Consider the following 16,273-nt stretch of genomic DNA (forward strand, 5'->3'; position numbering starts at 1 on the left):
TATAAATATAATATTACATGAATGTAATGTGTATACAGTCCAGGTTTCCTAAGGGAACCAACACATAAACAGATAAATTCAACTACTGATATTTCGTATCGAGAAACAAGTAAGAATACTTATACCATAATACAGCAAAAATCCAGTACTACATGAGGCTTGACTTTTTTATGAATGTTACATATACAATATATACATATTTTTGTTTATAAATTTAAATATAATTTTGTGTATAAATACGCAGGCTTTTTAGAAAAAGGAAAAGAAAAAGATAATGTGCAAGCAGCTCAGACATAAGCAAATGCTCAGTGTAAGAGGTGGTCCTTTGTGGTCAAAGCTTGATCAGGTTGGAAGCACCAAATTCCATGTTTAAAATAGAGTCCTCTTCCATCCCTAATGTAGAACAACACACGTGTCCCTTATTTTTCATGCACTGCGTTTTGCTTTTGTTGTGTCCAGATCCACGTGACCATATCAAAGTCGGCTCAGGAGAAACTGCGCCAGAAGCAGTTAAAGGAGATAGAGATTTTGCGCAAAGAAAGAGAAAAGGAAAGAGAGAGAGAGAAGGAAAGGCTGACAAAGTTCGAAGAGCATCTACAGAAAACTGCTCGCGAAGGTATGTGGCAACTTGAGAAATAAAAGGAGCTCGTTATGCAGATTTCATATGCATTTTGCATCACCCTGAATTTCATTTGCCTTCATTTAACGCGCCTTGCAGAGATCAGATGCACACTGTGTAAGTCAGGAGAAGAAGAAAAAGGTGACCTACAGGGTTGCTACCTTCCCCTGTCTATGACAGATGCCTGAACAGCTAACATCCCAGAGGCCCCCTGTGTGAGTGGAGGTTATGGAGGAGTATTCACATGTCTGCTCAGGAGTAAGTCCCACTGAGTTCAGTGGGGCTTATTCCCAGGGAAGTGTGCTGTTTAGATGTTGTTGGAAGACATCTCCCAGAACCCCTGACTGGGATGGCCGGGGTTGATGGGCGTTTGACTCTAAGAACCTCTGGAGTGTCTATGTTCTCCATCCCTGGTGTATAGAGTGGCAGTCATGTGAGCCTCCTCTGTCTTCCACTGCAGCCTGCAGTGATATAGTCTACATACAGACTTGCCTCCTCACCTCCTATGTGAGAACTGGGCCAATGCTGCAGCACTGGGTGAACTCTGAAATACTCCCACAATCCCGTTGTCTTCATTGAACATGACCCTTTTCTTAGAAAAAAGGTGAGATGTGTCCTTGTGTACTTTGGTAGACATGAACAATATTGGAATAATGCACTTATAATGCTGAACAATCTGTGACTTTGACACTTATACAGTGTATTTCATCAACGATTTCACTGCGCTTCACAAAAGGTACACTTAAAAAGGAAGCTATCCTAGCAACGGAGAAACTGTCTAAGAAGGCAGACTGTAATAATATTATTAAAAAATTCCTTTCAGTAGCACCTTAGAGACCAACTAAGTTTGTTATTGGTATGAGCTTTTGTGTGCATGCACACTTCTTCATAATCCTGGACCATGTTGAATGGAGATCTATTTTCATCACTATGAAACACACCCATATTTCAGTATACCTGCAGCAATTACAGTTAAGCAACGCAGATGCTCTTCGCCAAAATTTATAATTTTATTAAATAAACTATAGCCAGGAGGAAATTTTCATGCGCAGGAAGCACTTAGCCATACAGTAAGAATCTCCCTGATTTAAACACCCTCCACACCCTTGAGATGTGATGCTTTTCAGATGAAATATCCAAGCTGTTACAATAGGAGTGCATATTTAAGATGGGGGAGGAGGAAGGTTTATGGCAGAGCTCCCTAAGTGATCTGATTGCAACTGACATGCAGTGATTGTGCTGCAGTATAAACTCCACAAAGGTCTGCAGCAGCAGCAGAGAAAGTGGCAGAGTCAGCACTCTGCCGGAACAAGGCTCTGGTGCAAGGTCACTTGCTCTTGCTCTTCACTGTGGGTGGGGGATGGAGGAATGTCAGCCCCAGAGAGCTGGGTGTACGTGGTGGGGATTTTCTTGCATATCGTTCAAAGTCCCATAGTGCCTACTATTACTACTATTACAGCTGTAGGGACACGGGTGGTGCTGTGGTCTAAACCACTGAGCCTCTTGGGCTTGCTGATCGGAAGATTGGTGGTTCGAATCCCCGTGACGGGGTGAGCTCCCATCACTCTGTCCCAGGTTCTGCCAACCTAGCAGTTTGAAAGCACACCTGTGCAAGTTGATAAATAGGTGCTACTGTGGCGGAAAGGTAAACGGCATTTCCGTGCACTCTGGCTTCTGTCCTGGTGTTCCCTTGAGCCAGAAGCAGTTTAGTCCTGCTGGCCACATGACCTGGGAAGCTGTCTGTGGACAAACACAATCTTCCTCGGCCTGAAAGTGAGATGAGTGTCCCAACCCCATAGTCACCTTTGACTGGACTTAACAGTCCAGGGGTCCTTGTACTATTACTGCTACTACTTCTATTAGTACTTGAGCTCCTTGGAGAAAAAGGTGGGTCATAAATGCAATTACTATTACTATTATTATTTCTCCAAATTTGCAGAGCACACTTCACCATGTCAATATGATTCCAAGGCGGTTTCAAGCAATGCATTGAAATTGTTATTTGTGGAGTGCCCTCCTTCTTAGAAGAAACATAATCCCCATCAAGTGATGTGTTGTGGTTTACAGAAATACATAAAAATACTATGAGCAAATAATATATACAAATGTTAAAAACGCTCAGTTAACAAAAAACAGAGCAACAGCAGGAGGCCATGCAAACTCTTGTTCGGGAGGCACACAAAGAAGGACCTCCGATTATGATAGTTAACTCCAAAAGCCTGAAAGACTAAAAAAGTACTTACTTGCTGGTGGAAACCAATTGTAGCCTCCCCTGTCCAGGCTTTCAGGGGAATGAAGTTTAAACAGTGGGCTCCAGCCTCTCAGGATTTGCTTGGAGTCATGCTGCTGTTCATACTGCTACCAAGTAAGCCCACCAGAGGCCCACCACCAGAGAACGGGACCCACCTGAGTACACATTTTGCCTAGGCGCCTCTCATACCTGGAACTGGCCCTATGTTCTTTCAGCTGCTAGTTCCCTTCACTCTCTGCTGACTTCCCTGAATTACTTTCTGCAGGTTCTGGGCCACTTAAAAGCAATGGAACCACCCCTGTTGGCCTCAGTCTGAGCAATCCCTGCAGAGCTCCTGTTGGGACGTCCCTGAAGAAACGGGTGAACAGGCCCTCTCTGCCCAGCATCCCCGTCATCAACCACGACAGCAGCTTCCTCAGGCATGCTTCAGGTGAGGCACAAAACAGGCTAGCAACAAACGCAGCTTTTATGGTTGTCAACAGCACTGGATAGAAGTATGAGGCACAAGCAAGGGCTCCCCCATAACCACAATGCGTACTGGAAAAATAAATGGGAAAAGAAACTTCTTGCTTCAAGTATTATAATCTCAGCCAAGCTAGCAATATCACTTTTTCCTTTCACTGGCGTTTTTCAGATCATCTTTTCTTGAAACATTTTTTTAAAAATGAAAGTTGTATTGAGTTTTCCCCCAATATTCCATAAAACAGAATAAATAAATCACAAACAACAAATACAGGACTGGCCAGCTTGTGGAGGATTGTGGCTTGAAACTTTTTGGGTAGCTCAGAAGAACTTGGTGCATAAGATTCCAACCGTGGACGATAAAATGAGGTGCAAAATTATAAAACATTCCCTGTTGCTGAACCAACATGCATTGGTTCATGTTGCAAATATGGAAAACCGACAGGTTGCCTTAGGAACTCCCTATTACACTACTACAAAAAGCCAACAGGTTGATTGCAGCCACTTCTCTATTTGCACCCCCTCATTGTTTGTGGCCATTTCCTATTGGGAGCGTGTAAGGCATGGCCAGAGAAATTCTTTCAGCACGAGGGCCACATTTGCTTCTGGGCTACCTTCCAAGGGCCACAAGAGAGTCTTTGGCAGGGCCAAAGTGAATGCAAAATTTGCCTTTGTACAGTGGACTGCTTTGTACAGTGGACCATCTTCTACTGAGTCATCTGGTACTAAAGAAATAACTACCCTCTATTTATTTACCTCTGGAGTTCTCCCTGCTTCTCCTGCCCTTTCAAGGTCCCTGTGCAAATAGCATATGACTCAGCATTCTCCTCTGTCCATAGAAAGCTTTATAGTGATTATTATTGTTTTGCTTCGGCCTGCTGCTGTATCACCTTGTCTCGTGGAATGGTTTAGATTTTGCAGTCAAAGCAGGCTGCCAGGATGATTTGATATTAATGCCATGTCGGCACTTCAGTGGGTCCTCCTGGAAAGTTATACCTCTCTAAAAACAGATATGGTATTGTGTGGTATAATTGTTAGGTGAACAACGAGCCCAAATGTAAGATGCCTCTTCAATGTTGCAGATCAGCCAGATGTCACCAATAGGACATAGTGCAAAGGTGGGATGGTGCAGAGTGGGCTTCCACTGCCTGGTGTACCTCTGCCCCCACCAGAGAAGCCACTCATGGGACTCGGAGTAAATGGGATGTTCAGCCCAATACACACTTCGGTGAAAATGGTCTGTTCTCACTGCCGTCCTTTCAATGGAATGCAATTCAGATATGCATCTACAACTCCATGGGAACAGTAAAATGAAATATGACTCCTTATAACAACAACTTATTTGTAGCGTTAATTGTAATTTCCTGACTGCCAGTGTTAATTGCATTTATATGCCTGGCTGTTGTTGTTTCATACTTACAGCTAACTCCCTGCCAGCAAACCTCCAGGGTTCTCCGGAATGGGAAGAGGACTTCGTAAATAGAGATGCCTTAGAAATAAGACCCTTGTCTTACCCAGAGCAGGGGCTGGTCGATGCTCTGAAGTGGCTCAATAGCAACGATTGGTAAGGAAAGAGAAAACTGTACCTTCCCCTTGTGCCTCATGCCATAAAGTTAGGCGAGTGGCCTTGTGGCTGCATGAAGGCTACAGTATAAAGTGAGATTCAAATTCACTTCCTCTGGTTTCCAGACAGCACACACTCCATCTGTTTTTGTCTCATTCCTTCCCTCCCACAAACCCACAGAGGATACCAAATTGATGGTGGACTTTCACAAGTTTGGTGGACTTTCACAAGCCCAGTTTCAAAAGGTTGTGGGCAATGTCAAGGCAGTCCAACTTGGGCCTCCCCTCCTATTTTTTCACCCAGCCCCATTAAGCCCCACACCCTGAATTCAACACCATGGACGGTGTCCAGCTAAAAAGTTCTGCTAGGGAAACATGGTGTAGCTGGAACTTCTCTGTCCTCCTTGTGCTGCCCCTAACCCTGTTCCAGGGTCTTCCCCAATCCTTGGGAGCTGATCTATGGGTCTCGCAGGGGACATATGGGGAGAGGAGAGGGCAGGGAAATCCCATTGGGCAGCTGAAAGTCCTTGCAGTTGTGGAACTGTTCAGTCAAATACTGTCCCACGAGCTTCTTATAGCTGACACCCCTGTGGAGTTGTCCTGCTTTGAGTGGCTTTCTCGACAGCATGAAATCTATGTGTGAGACAAGAGCAATGCCAGCGTTTAGCTCTTGATTAGAATTTGGCTGCCAAGCAGCCACTTCCACTGAATAAACCTTTTTCAGAGACAGCTAACTGTAATTTCCCCTGATTTATCTGTACAGTACAATTTAGAGCACAGGACTTAGAAAACATGACCAAAAAGCCTTTTAAGACTTGAGTCTGGAATACGATAATAAGACCACATCATTAGCCAATAAAGTAAGACTCAATTGCCTCTGCTGTCAAGTTTTGGAGAGTGGTGTTAAGGGCATTGTCAAGTTCATTTAGATACAAAATAAACACCAAGGGGGCAAGAATACAATCTTGCCCAAGGCAGGTCCAAGAGATGTTGCTGCCTGAGGCAGAGTAGCACTAGTATTCCCACCTCATACACATTAAGCACAAGGGCAGGTAAGGTATATTGGCGCCTGAGGAAGAAACTCCCCAAAGCACCTCTCCTACGTGCAGGCAGTAAGTATCTAATACTAATTAAATAACAATTAGCTGCCATTTTGTGACACCCCAAATCAGTTACTTCAGGTGGTTTCCCCACTTTGTCTAATAGTAGTGTTGGCCATGACCCTGCTTAACACCCCCTAGCACACAGACATTGTAATAATGCCAGTGAGTTACACATGTTACCACATTTAATTTGAAATGTGTTATTCCCATAGATAATCCTACTTTTTAAAATATACAACTTGAAAAAAGCCTTTCCTAACACACACCATTAGTTTTCTATGGAACTATAAAAGCTGTGCTTTCAAAAAGATGTGGAAGATTCAGTCTTCATTGCCGCTGGACCTCACAGTTAACATGATTTTTTTCTTTTTCATTGGATATATCTGCCAACCAGTGACAACAATTCACACGTCTCATGATGTGAGCCGTCGTCCACAAAGCTTATGCTATAATCCATCTGTTAGTCTTTAAGGTGCCATGATATTGTTTCTTGTTGCTAAGAGTACAAACACATCTACCTTTCTGTCAGCTGTTGCTCTGGAATTTGTCACCTGTGCTCATTTTTGTCGCCAGATCACCTGCAGATGGTGCTGTTAATTCAGAAAGGCAGAGTTGTGAGGGATTATTGGCCTTAAAAAAAGAGGGGGGGGGGACTCCACAAGCTTCACCTCTTGAGCCTCGCAAGAGAAAAACTTGCCATGCAGGTTTCAGCCCTTTCCAAGGATGGAGCCTATGATGTGGAACTAGTAAATCAATCACACTCTTTTATTCAGCTTAATTCGTAGGAGATTCTGTCTAGCACACAGTGGAATGTATTTTCCCCCAATAGTAGTTTTAAAACCATAGTGTATAAGAGCTTCTGTTAAAATTCAGCATCTTTGCTTTTCTGTATTCCCAATGTGTGGCTTCTGTGACACATCTCATTTTCAGACTCTTTTACTGCAGTGAGAAATCCTGTTTCTGCAAAATGCCAGGCGAGACCAATAATTTCCCTTCTCTTCTCTCCCTCCATCTTTCTGATAATTGCCTCTCAGGCATCTGAAGGAGAAAGGACTCTTCAGCATCCGGTGCTTGGCTACCTGCCATTCAGAAGTTCTCCAGTGTAGACTTCATGATGTTTCCTTGGCAGCCACAAAGGAGGTGGGAAATGTGCATTTAACATATGTCCAATCTATCTTCTCTTGTGGCTTACCTGACACTTTCCAATCTGTTTTTATTTAGCCAATGGGTCTCTGAGCAGCTTTTATACCTGTCTATACCTATTGCTGCCCAATATGCTCCTTATCTCTACTGGAAAAATAAGCAATTAATAAGCTGGGTATAACCTGCACGGGGGAGGGGGGCATTCAGCACAAAATAAATCCATGCAAATTAATTAAATTTGCATGCATTTACTCACTTTCCACAAAGCTGTCTGCTTCTGAAACTTAAGCTTTCAGTGACTTTTTACTCTATTTTAGCAAGGAGAATGGAAATGGAGTGAAAGAATAAAAGTTGAGTTAGTATCCATGGAAGAGCTGAGGTCCCACTTTCCTGTTTCAATGGAAAATCCAATAAGTAAAAACAAAAAAGCAAAACCGTCAAAACAGCAAATCTGAATTATCGTATTTTTCACTCTATAAGATGCGCCTGACCATAAGACGCACCTAGTTTTTAGAGGAGGAAAACAAGAAACAAGAAAGCAATGCAAAGCCTCTTGAGCGAAGAGGCAGGAGCGCTCCGGCTGCGCCCAAGAGGCTTTACGTGGCTATCGCTGAAGGCAGGAGAGCAAGAGGGATCGGTGCGCACCGATCCCTCTTGCTCTCCTGGCTTCAGCGATAGCTGCACAGCCTGCATTCGCTCACACATTTCCCCTTACTTTTTAGGAGGGGAAAAGTGCGTCTTATGGAGCGAAAAATACGGTAAATGGAGGAAATATATGGGGTGGCCTTTTGAAGAGGACAGGCATCATGTGGACCTTCTGAGAAACTTGCATACATGAGCAATGCACTGATAATGCCGCTTGTGTGTCTGGATGGAGAATATAGAGATGTGTATGCAGAAACTATCCTCCTATTGCACAAAGGTAAATTTTACATCCATTGCTTCAAGTACTTTTGCCTCTGGCCCCTCACACTACCGTCATGAGGCCCTTGGAAAGTTTTTCAGAAGGGAATGCAGCCTTGGGCTGAAAAAGTTTCCTCATTCCTGAGCTATGGCCTCTGCATCTTGGAGTCTGCCATGGTTTTATATAATAAATATATTTTATGTATAAATGTAAGTGGCAAATATCTGTCTAAAATAAAGGAATGAAGAAGAAAGAGAAATGTATTTGGGTTCTTGTACGCAAATACCCGTGAAGCATGTCAGTTACTGAGGATCCAAATGTGTATACTTCACTTAAAGCAGTGATTAGGAAAGGACTAGGGCCTTTCTGATGTATATCGGAGGTGGGTTTAAAGATACAGTTTAGTCATATTATGTAGCTTTCGTATCTGACCTGATGTACATGCATTTTGTACTTAGTTGTTGAAACCCAAATTCAGCATGTCTCACAGAAGAACCTGCAAGTCCAACCATGTTGATTCTGTCTCTTCTATCAACTGCATCTCTTTGTCTGAAATGCTTCCTCTATTTCCACCCAGAAAAAGGGAGAACAAAAGCTGATCTGAGCTACCTACATTTCCCCAAACCCAAATACGTTATGTGCTGGACTCTGTGAGGCAGCCAATTCTTGGATTCTAGGGAGCTTATTTACCCAACGGTGGCTCTTAACAGCTTTGCTGTTTATTTGATCGCTTAATGGAGAGGTTTTTATTGTTCTCATTTTAAACCCTTCTAATAAAAAGCAGGAGGTAAAAGAAGCCACAGGGGCCATTTCTACACTTGCTCATTGTTTGATCAGCCGACTGGGCTGTTAACATAGCAAAGTTGGCAAGGCCATTAAGCCTTCTGTCATCTGCAGCAAATAATGGCTGGCCATTTGTGTAATTTGTGGTCTCTGGCTTCTCTCTGAAATTATCATGGATGTAGACTTGATTCCCTGTTAATGGGAAGGTTGGAGCATCTTCAAACTTTAATTATCTGAATGTGGGATTCAGTTCTGTGGGATTCAAACCCTCCCACTTTGCAAAACACAAGCAAAGTGTTGACGGCAGGGTGTCTGTTTATACACATAGAAAGAAAAATGGATGGCTTACTTCCCTTCCAGAAATCCCCCCTTTTTTCGGTTCATATTTTTAAAAAGTAATATAAAAAATTAGGACTGATAAATATTTACAGCTCTTTTCAGGCATTGGCAGCTCACCCCCCATCTGTCAGGACATTCAGCTCCTGTTAAGTATTTTGTGTGTAAAAGTGAGGAAAGCTGCCCAGAGTGGCTGGGGCAACCCCGTCAGATGGGTGGGGTACAAATAATGATTTTTTTGTTCTTGTCTCTCATGTGGAGCACAGCAGCAAAAAGTTTGTTAGTTGCTCAAACCAGTGAGCAAGCCTGACTGTATTATTTATTTTATTTATTAAGCATTGATGCATGCATATGTTTTAAATGATGGTTAGGAGCTCCAGATTTAGTACTCTCCTTCCTTAGGTTAGATCTGCAGGTCGTTGTGCCCATTCAGATGGAGCCATTATCAAAACTGAAACAATTCCATGTTTCTCCTATTCATGATAGGAAGGCAATGCAGATTTACACCACGAGTGACTCAACTTGATTGGCACATCCTGGTTTATTATCCACACTTTGATAAGAAGTGTGGCATTTTGTGGACAATTACAAATAAATTGTCCTGCCTTTGGTTGGTATGTCAGCATTTGCAGCAGCAAACAGGATCACATGAATGCGCAAACGTTTCAGCTTGTAATGTTTCCATTGCCAGGTTAGCAACCTCCGGTCAAAAGTATCTCGGTTTGCTATTGGGACCCTAGCTGACCTCTTCAAGGCCATGAAGAAGCATATGGACCAAGAGGTTGAAGAGATTTCTCGGGTCCTTCTCCAGAAGGCAGGCGATTCTAGTGAATTCATCCAGAAAGCAGCTGATCAATGCTTGGGCGTAATGGCGCAGAATGTGACTCCCTCACGAGCGATGGCTGCCCTCATGGCCAATGGAGTGAAGTACGTGAAGGGCATTTTCCTCTGCATGCTTGTACTTCCTCAGTTATATCTGGACCAATTTCCCTAGATTTTTTTTCTGGGCCCTCACACCTCTTCTTCTTACCCATGACTTGTTCTTTTGAAGTAGAGTAGGGCTGCAATCACACTGGATAATAAGGCACCAGGATCATGTCCCTGGGGGGTAAACTTTCAGGGGATGCATGACAATGATGGGTGGGGCTGGAGTCCAAAATGGGTGTGGTCACCCCATGCGCTCTCCCTCCCTCCCCCTCCCCCTCTCCATCTTCTTCCTTGCTTATGGTTTGCAGAGCTGAGGCAATATACTCTCGCCAGAGATCTGAACTGATGGCTTACAGAGGGCTGCTCCCCCTCCTTCAACCACTCCGTCTGTTTCAGCTGCCCCCTTTCCGTTTTCCTGCTCCCGTCCTCCTTTTCTGCCTGCATGAAGTTAAGCCAAGTGTCACATTCAGGTTTCCCACCCATGCAAGCCAGTTTGCCAGTTAGGGTCAGAACTAGCTGGGTTGGGGTATTTTGGCTGAGGCAAGCTGGGGTAGCTGCCAGGCGCCCAGCTCTTTTTTCCACTTTGCAGTATAAGAAAAGAAGAGGTCTCATTCTTAGGACCACTGTGTTTGCAGCCACCGTAACCCCCTCATCCGGAAATGTGCGGCTGAACACTTGCTGGCCATCGTGGAGCAGATTGGGGCAGAGAAACTGCTCTCGGGTAACCGGGAGAGTACAGAGCTTCTGGTGCAGACGCTGGTCAAACTTGCTCAAGACTGCAATCAAGACACAAGGTAAACTGCCAGCCAAACAGCTGAGAGTATTTGAATGCATTTCATTGCAAGCTGAAATGGACCAGTCTTTCTCAACCTATTGCCCTCCAAATGTTTTGGCCTTTCATTTCAATCAGCCCCAGCTAGCATGGCCAATAGCCAGGTATGGTGGGAGTGGTTTATTTATTCAGTCATTCATTCATTTCATGAAATTCATATGCCACTCGATTGTAAAAACAAAAACAAAAAAACAAAACCAACAACAGCAGCTACCCCAAAGAGGTTTGTGAAAAGAATCTGAACCCTGATCTCCCAGGTCTGATCTAGTCCAATACTCTCATCGCTAGAGCACAGTGGTACATTGGTACATACATTTATTTTTATTATGAATGAGCGCTGGCAATGAAAAGTGTTCTTGATGTCTTGAATTATGGTATACTTCCTTCAGAATCTGTGGTGGTTCTATTTTTCTGAATTATTTTGTGATTTATCTTTTGTAGACATTTATATTTTACTCATTAATTGTGTATTTAATTATATTAATTGTGTGTGTTAAATAATAGTAACTATATTGTGAACACTTTGATTTACAATATGGAAATTTAATTCAGTGTGTGGCTCATGGGTTCTGTATCGAAGTACTATCGTCGCCCACTTGGCCTAAGAGGTTGGACCACCCTGAACCAGACAAATGCCACTTTCTGAAACAGAGTCACAATTTTGCCATCAAATGTTCTTAATTAACTTTTACCTCCCTGTGCTAGATTTTATGGTCGGAAGATGCTGAACATCCTTATGTCCCATTCAAAATTTGATGGGTATTTGAAGCAGTGTCTACCGTCACATGACTTGCGTGATGTCATGGCTGCAATTAAGCACAAAGTGAGTATGGAGGGGCACAGAATGTGTTGGGAAGATTTGGTGTTTTATTTCCTCTTTCTCTTTCTCTCTCTGTTTTTGTTCTTATTTAGATTATTATTTTTTTATCTTACTGTATTATGAAAAAGCTTTAATAAAATCTCTTTATAAGAAATATTTGCGCTGAAAGTGGAATCAGAAGATCAAATATATTTCATTCTTTGGTAAATAAAAATTAAGGGCTGGATCCAAGCTCAATCATGTTCAGAGCAAGACATATGAAATCTCTCAGACTTGTTAGGACCAGCAGCAAAGCTCTGCAGAATGCCTCTTTTCTTACCAAGTTGGCAAGAGGGGAGGCATTCCACCACCCAGCTTTGCTACTAGGCAGGAAGGAAGCTTTGGAAACTGATTCTCCTTCAAGAGAAGTGCTTTCTAAAGCTCCCCTCCCCACTGTAGTCTGGTGGGCTGGCAAGGCTTGACGAAGCCTTCTCTGAACCTCATGCCCCTCTCCACTGTGGGGGTGGCAGGGGGTGTTTTGCCTCCAGTGCTGAAATGTCTCAGGCCACCCCTGTGCACTCACATCCTGCTTGCAGGCTTCCCACAGGCATCCGATTGGCCGCTGTGAGAAAACACGATGCTGGAATAGATAGGCCATTGGCATGATCCAACAAAGATTTTCTTAGGATCTTAAGCATATGTTTGTGCCCATACATCTCCTCTTCAAATGTTACAGGAAAAGTTTGAAAATACTGCAACTTGTCTATGTGGAATTTCACTCTTTGTTAAAATGCCTATATCAGGGGTCACACAACTTCCCAAGCACCCCTGATTTTGATGGCAGCCATAGTGAAACAAAAGCATATTTAAAGCAGGCACAGTGTGGGGTGGATTGCTCCCTCCCCAGTCATTAGTTTGATCGAGTGCAGAGGGGGCTATAATCCTCCCAATCCAGCTCCTTTCTATGGAGAAGAAGAAGAAGAGTTTGGATTTGATATCCCGCTTTATCACTACCTGAAGGAGTCAAAGCGGCTAACATTCTCCTTTCCCTTTCTCCCGCACAACAAACATTCTGTGAGGTGAGTGGGGCTGAGAGACTTCAGAGAAGTGTGACTGGCCCAAGGTCACCCAGCAGCTGCATGTGGAGGAGCGGAGACACGAAACCGGTTCCCCAGATTACGAGTCCACCGCTCTTAACCACTACACCACACTGGAGGGTGTGTGTGTGCCTGTGTGTTTGAATAAGAGAGCGGGGCCAGAAACAACCACTGGGGCCACACCAACCACTGGACTGTAGTGCTTGGAGGGTTGACCAAAGGCCAGTGTGGCCTTTGACTCAAGAAAGCTTAACCACTCCTGGCCTATGCATTTCTCTATGCAGGGATTAGAAGACCAATCTTCTCAAGCTCCTTCTGCCAAAAGCCACAGAGGGTCGAAGAGCAGCAGTCTGACAACCTCACTGGACAGCCTGCCTTCAGAGGAAAGGTATGGAGCACCCCTTGGCTCTACTAAACTACTCTGCATGCTCAGAGCTGTTTTTCTTTTTGCTATCTTTTAGCATGATATGTTTTCGTGGGATCCATTGTGGTTTCCTTCATTCAATAAAAATGTCTGCTGAAAAGGCCCTTGATTGTGTTACTGAATGAAATTACCAGAAGCATGTGCTGTCCATCCCCATGAATCCTAGCTCCTTGCTCTCTATACCTTAGACAGGACCTTCCTGATTTCCTCCACCTCAGCCTTCTTTCACTTTCCCCACTTCCATTTTTTTGCCAGTCATCTTCCAGTTTGGCACATCGATAACTTTACAGACAAAGTGAATTATGTGGGTTCAGTAAATTAAAACATTTTGCTTCAGTGCATTATACATTTTGAATTTCAAAAATTGTGTTGGTGCTGAGTTAGGGATGGAGGAAAAATTCATTTCAGCTTGCATTCAAAGGTGAACCTGCCCAATTGGCCCTTCCCAAAACAACTGAAGAACTGAAACACAGCTGTCTTTCAGCATATGCAGTTATTAATGTTTTGCAGGACAGTTCTCCAACTGAGTAATGTGTACCAAAAATGCAGATGCTAAAGTGTGTATAACATGCATATATTCAAGAAAATAACATACAAAAAGCCATTAAATTATGAAAATTGTGTACAAAAATATATAGCAGGCAAAACTGCATATAACAGTGTGTGTATTAGGACAAATTCACACTAAGACATGTGTGTATGAATTTTCATGAGGATTTTTTTTAAAAACAACCACAAACTGATGTGGAAACGTGGAAGAACAGAAGCTATGATTGAAAAAATGAGAAACAGAAACAGACAATTCCCCCACTCCTAGTCATGAGAGCAATGTAATTGGGCAATGAAGAAGAGTTTGGATTTGATATCCCGCCTTTCACTCCCTTTAAGGAGTCTCAAAGCGGCTAACATTTTCCTTTCCCTTCTTCCCCCACAACAAACACTCTGTGAGGTGAGTGAGGCTGAGAGACTTCAGAAAAGTGTGACTAGCCCAAGGTCACCCAGCAGCTGCATGTGGAGGAGCGGAGACACGAACCCGGTTCCCCAGATTACATGACTACCGCTCTTAACCACTACACCACACTTGAGTGCTGTCATTTAAGTACTATGAATGCATAACACAATGAATAAACCTTTGGTTCTCAATGCCAGCTCTGTCCCAGATGTCCTAAGCATCCCGCAGTCGGTGGCTCGCCGCTCGTCACTTCGCAGCATCGAAATGATGGAGCAGCTCAAGGAGCTGAACAAGATGCTGGTGGCGAAGGAATTCCAGATGCGAATGGAGGGAGTGGCGTTGCTAATGGAGCACTGCAAGAACAACCCCCAGCTTGTGTCCTCAAATATCATACAGGTACTTGGATGCCATACATTTGGGTGCCAGTAGCCTTAATACAGGTGACCCATTCGCTGAGATTAGGTTGGGCCATCTTAATCCTGATTCCCTACTCAGTTTAACTGATGGGTGAACTATGTATCATGTGAGATACATGGCTGTGCCTTTAAGCACAGATTGGTAATGTAATGGGGGAAGGGACTTTAATCCTTGGCCCTACTGTGGTTGTGATCCAGATTTGGGGGCTCTGCACCTGCAAGTACAATAAAAGAGATCCAAATGGAAAGATCCCCTCTCCCAATTCAAATGGCACAATTTGGATTATGGCTACAGTGGGGAGTCTCCCCCCGCCATGCTTAAATTCCATTTTGAGTTACAGCCCCATGCTAAGATCCCAGTGTGGATTGCTAGCGCTTAAATGCACAACTACATAGCTAATATAACATATATTTTGCCCTTATGTAAGGGCAATGTTCAGTGTGCTGCTGTTTCTGAAGAACCTTCGTAGCAGTTGCTGCTTCTTGGCCTCAGTCTCTCTGTAAACTGTGGAAAGAAGAGATCTTGGTTTCCAGGAACATAGTGTTTGTTTACAGGTTGTATAGAGGAGTTAAAAACAAAACAAAACTGGTTACATTCAAGAGGGCAAGGAGGCAGCTATAGAGTACCACACCCTATTAATGGCCCAAAGAATCAATCAATCAATCAATCAATCAATCAATCAATCAATCAATCAATGCCCTCCCTTAACTACATGTTGCTGATCCTGGCTTGATTATTCCTTCACCATCATAGAGCTAACTTTTGTAAAACTTCCTCAACATAACGCAGTAAATTAGACAAGGATATCACCCTATCTCAAACCAAAATTATCCCCAGTTTTTTGAGTTTGGTTTGTTAGGAGCTATCTCTCCACTATGAGAAATGGTAGTACGTACAAAAAGAGATTCTGATGGCTGTGAAGACACTATATTGAAATGTTTTGCTTCCATATGTAGACTTGTAACTGACTCTGTTTCTCCACTCTTCTGTGCTAACAGCGCAGTATGCTATTTACAGTAGGATTTACTTGTTCTTTTTTGTGTTAACAGATCTTTGATGCTTTTACTCCGAGACTTCAGGACTCGAACAAGAAAGTGAATCAGTATGCATTAGAGTCAGTTGCTTCCATGATCCCAATCCTCAAAGATGGTTTAAATCCAGTCCTGGTCTCTGTGGTGACTGCAGTCACTGACAACCTAAACTCAAAGAATTCTGGGATCTACAACGCTGCAGTGAAAGTGCTGGACAAAATGATTATTCATCTAGGTATTTATTAATTTATCTTTACCTTTCTATCACACCTTTATATTGCTTCCCACCAGAGATCAAGGCTGGACCCCATATGCCTCCATAGAAGGCTCTCTTATGAAGCTGCTTGTAGAGTAGACACTTCTAAAGCTAAAATGAAACATTTTAAAATAGTTTTTAAGTGTTTTAAAAATTATCTGAGATGAGGAGCAGCCATTGCTTGTTTATCTCAGAATCCAAATTGTGTAACTTGATATCTGAGTCTATAAGCTGACCTCATAGCTACAACCTAATTTGGTTTTGGGTTTTTTTCCCCCTTTTCTTCATCTGCCTTACCCAGAGTTGGCTCAATATATTTTGCTGCCTGAGGAAGAAATGGAATTCTGTGTGCCTCCCCCTTTCAGGATACATTG

The 16,273-nt window shown here is 43.2% G+C and overlaps 1 protein-coding gene across 8 annotated transcripts in view; it reads left to right on the plus strand.

The window, feature by feature from the left end:
• TOGARAM2 (TOG array regulator of axonemal microtubules 2) overlaps window positions 1-16,273 on the plus strand; it is a 70,281-nt gene that overhangs the window by 44,592 nt on the left and 9,416 nt on the right. For all 8 annotated transcript variants that reach the window (XM_083496044.1, XM_083496041.1, XM_083496048.1 and 5 more), the window contains 10 exons: window positions 460-616; window positions 3,136-3,300; window positions 4,755-4,896; window positions 7,033-7,138; window positions 9,856-10,091; window positions 10,727-10,885; window positions 11,629-11,746; window positions 13,104-13,207; window positions 14,393-14,591; window positions 15,662-15,878. In XM_083496044.1, the coding sequence (XP_083352170.1) occupies window positions 460-616; window positions 3,136-3,300; window positions 4,755-4,896; window positions 7,033-7,138; window positions 9,856-10,091; window positions 10,727-10,885; window positions 11,629-11,746; window positions 13,104-13,207; window positions 14,393-14,591; window positions 15,662-15,878 (1,603 nt within the window). The remainder of the gene's footprint in view (window positions 1-459; window positions 617-3,135; window positions 3,301-4,754; window positions 4,897-7,032; window positions 7,139-9,855; window positions 10,092-10,726; window positions 10,886-11,628; window positions 11,747-13,103; window positions 13,208-14,392; window positions 14,592-15,661; window positions 15,879-16,273) is intronic.

The sequence above is a fragment of the Podarcis liolepis genome (genome assembly GCF_965112155.1).
Source record: "Podarcis liolepis genome assembly, chromosome: 3".
Taxonomy (NCBI): domain Eukaryota; kingdom Metazoa; phylum Chordata; class Lepidosauria; order Squamata; family Lacertidae; genus Podarcis; species Podarcis liolepis.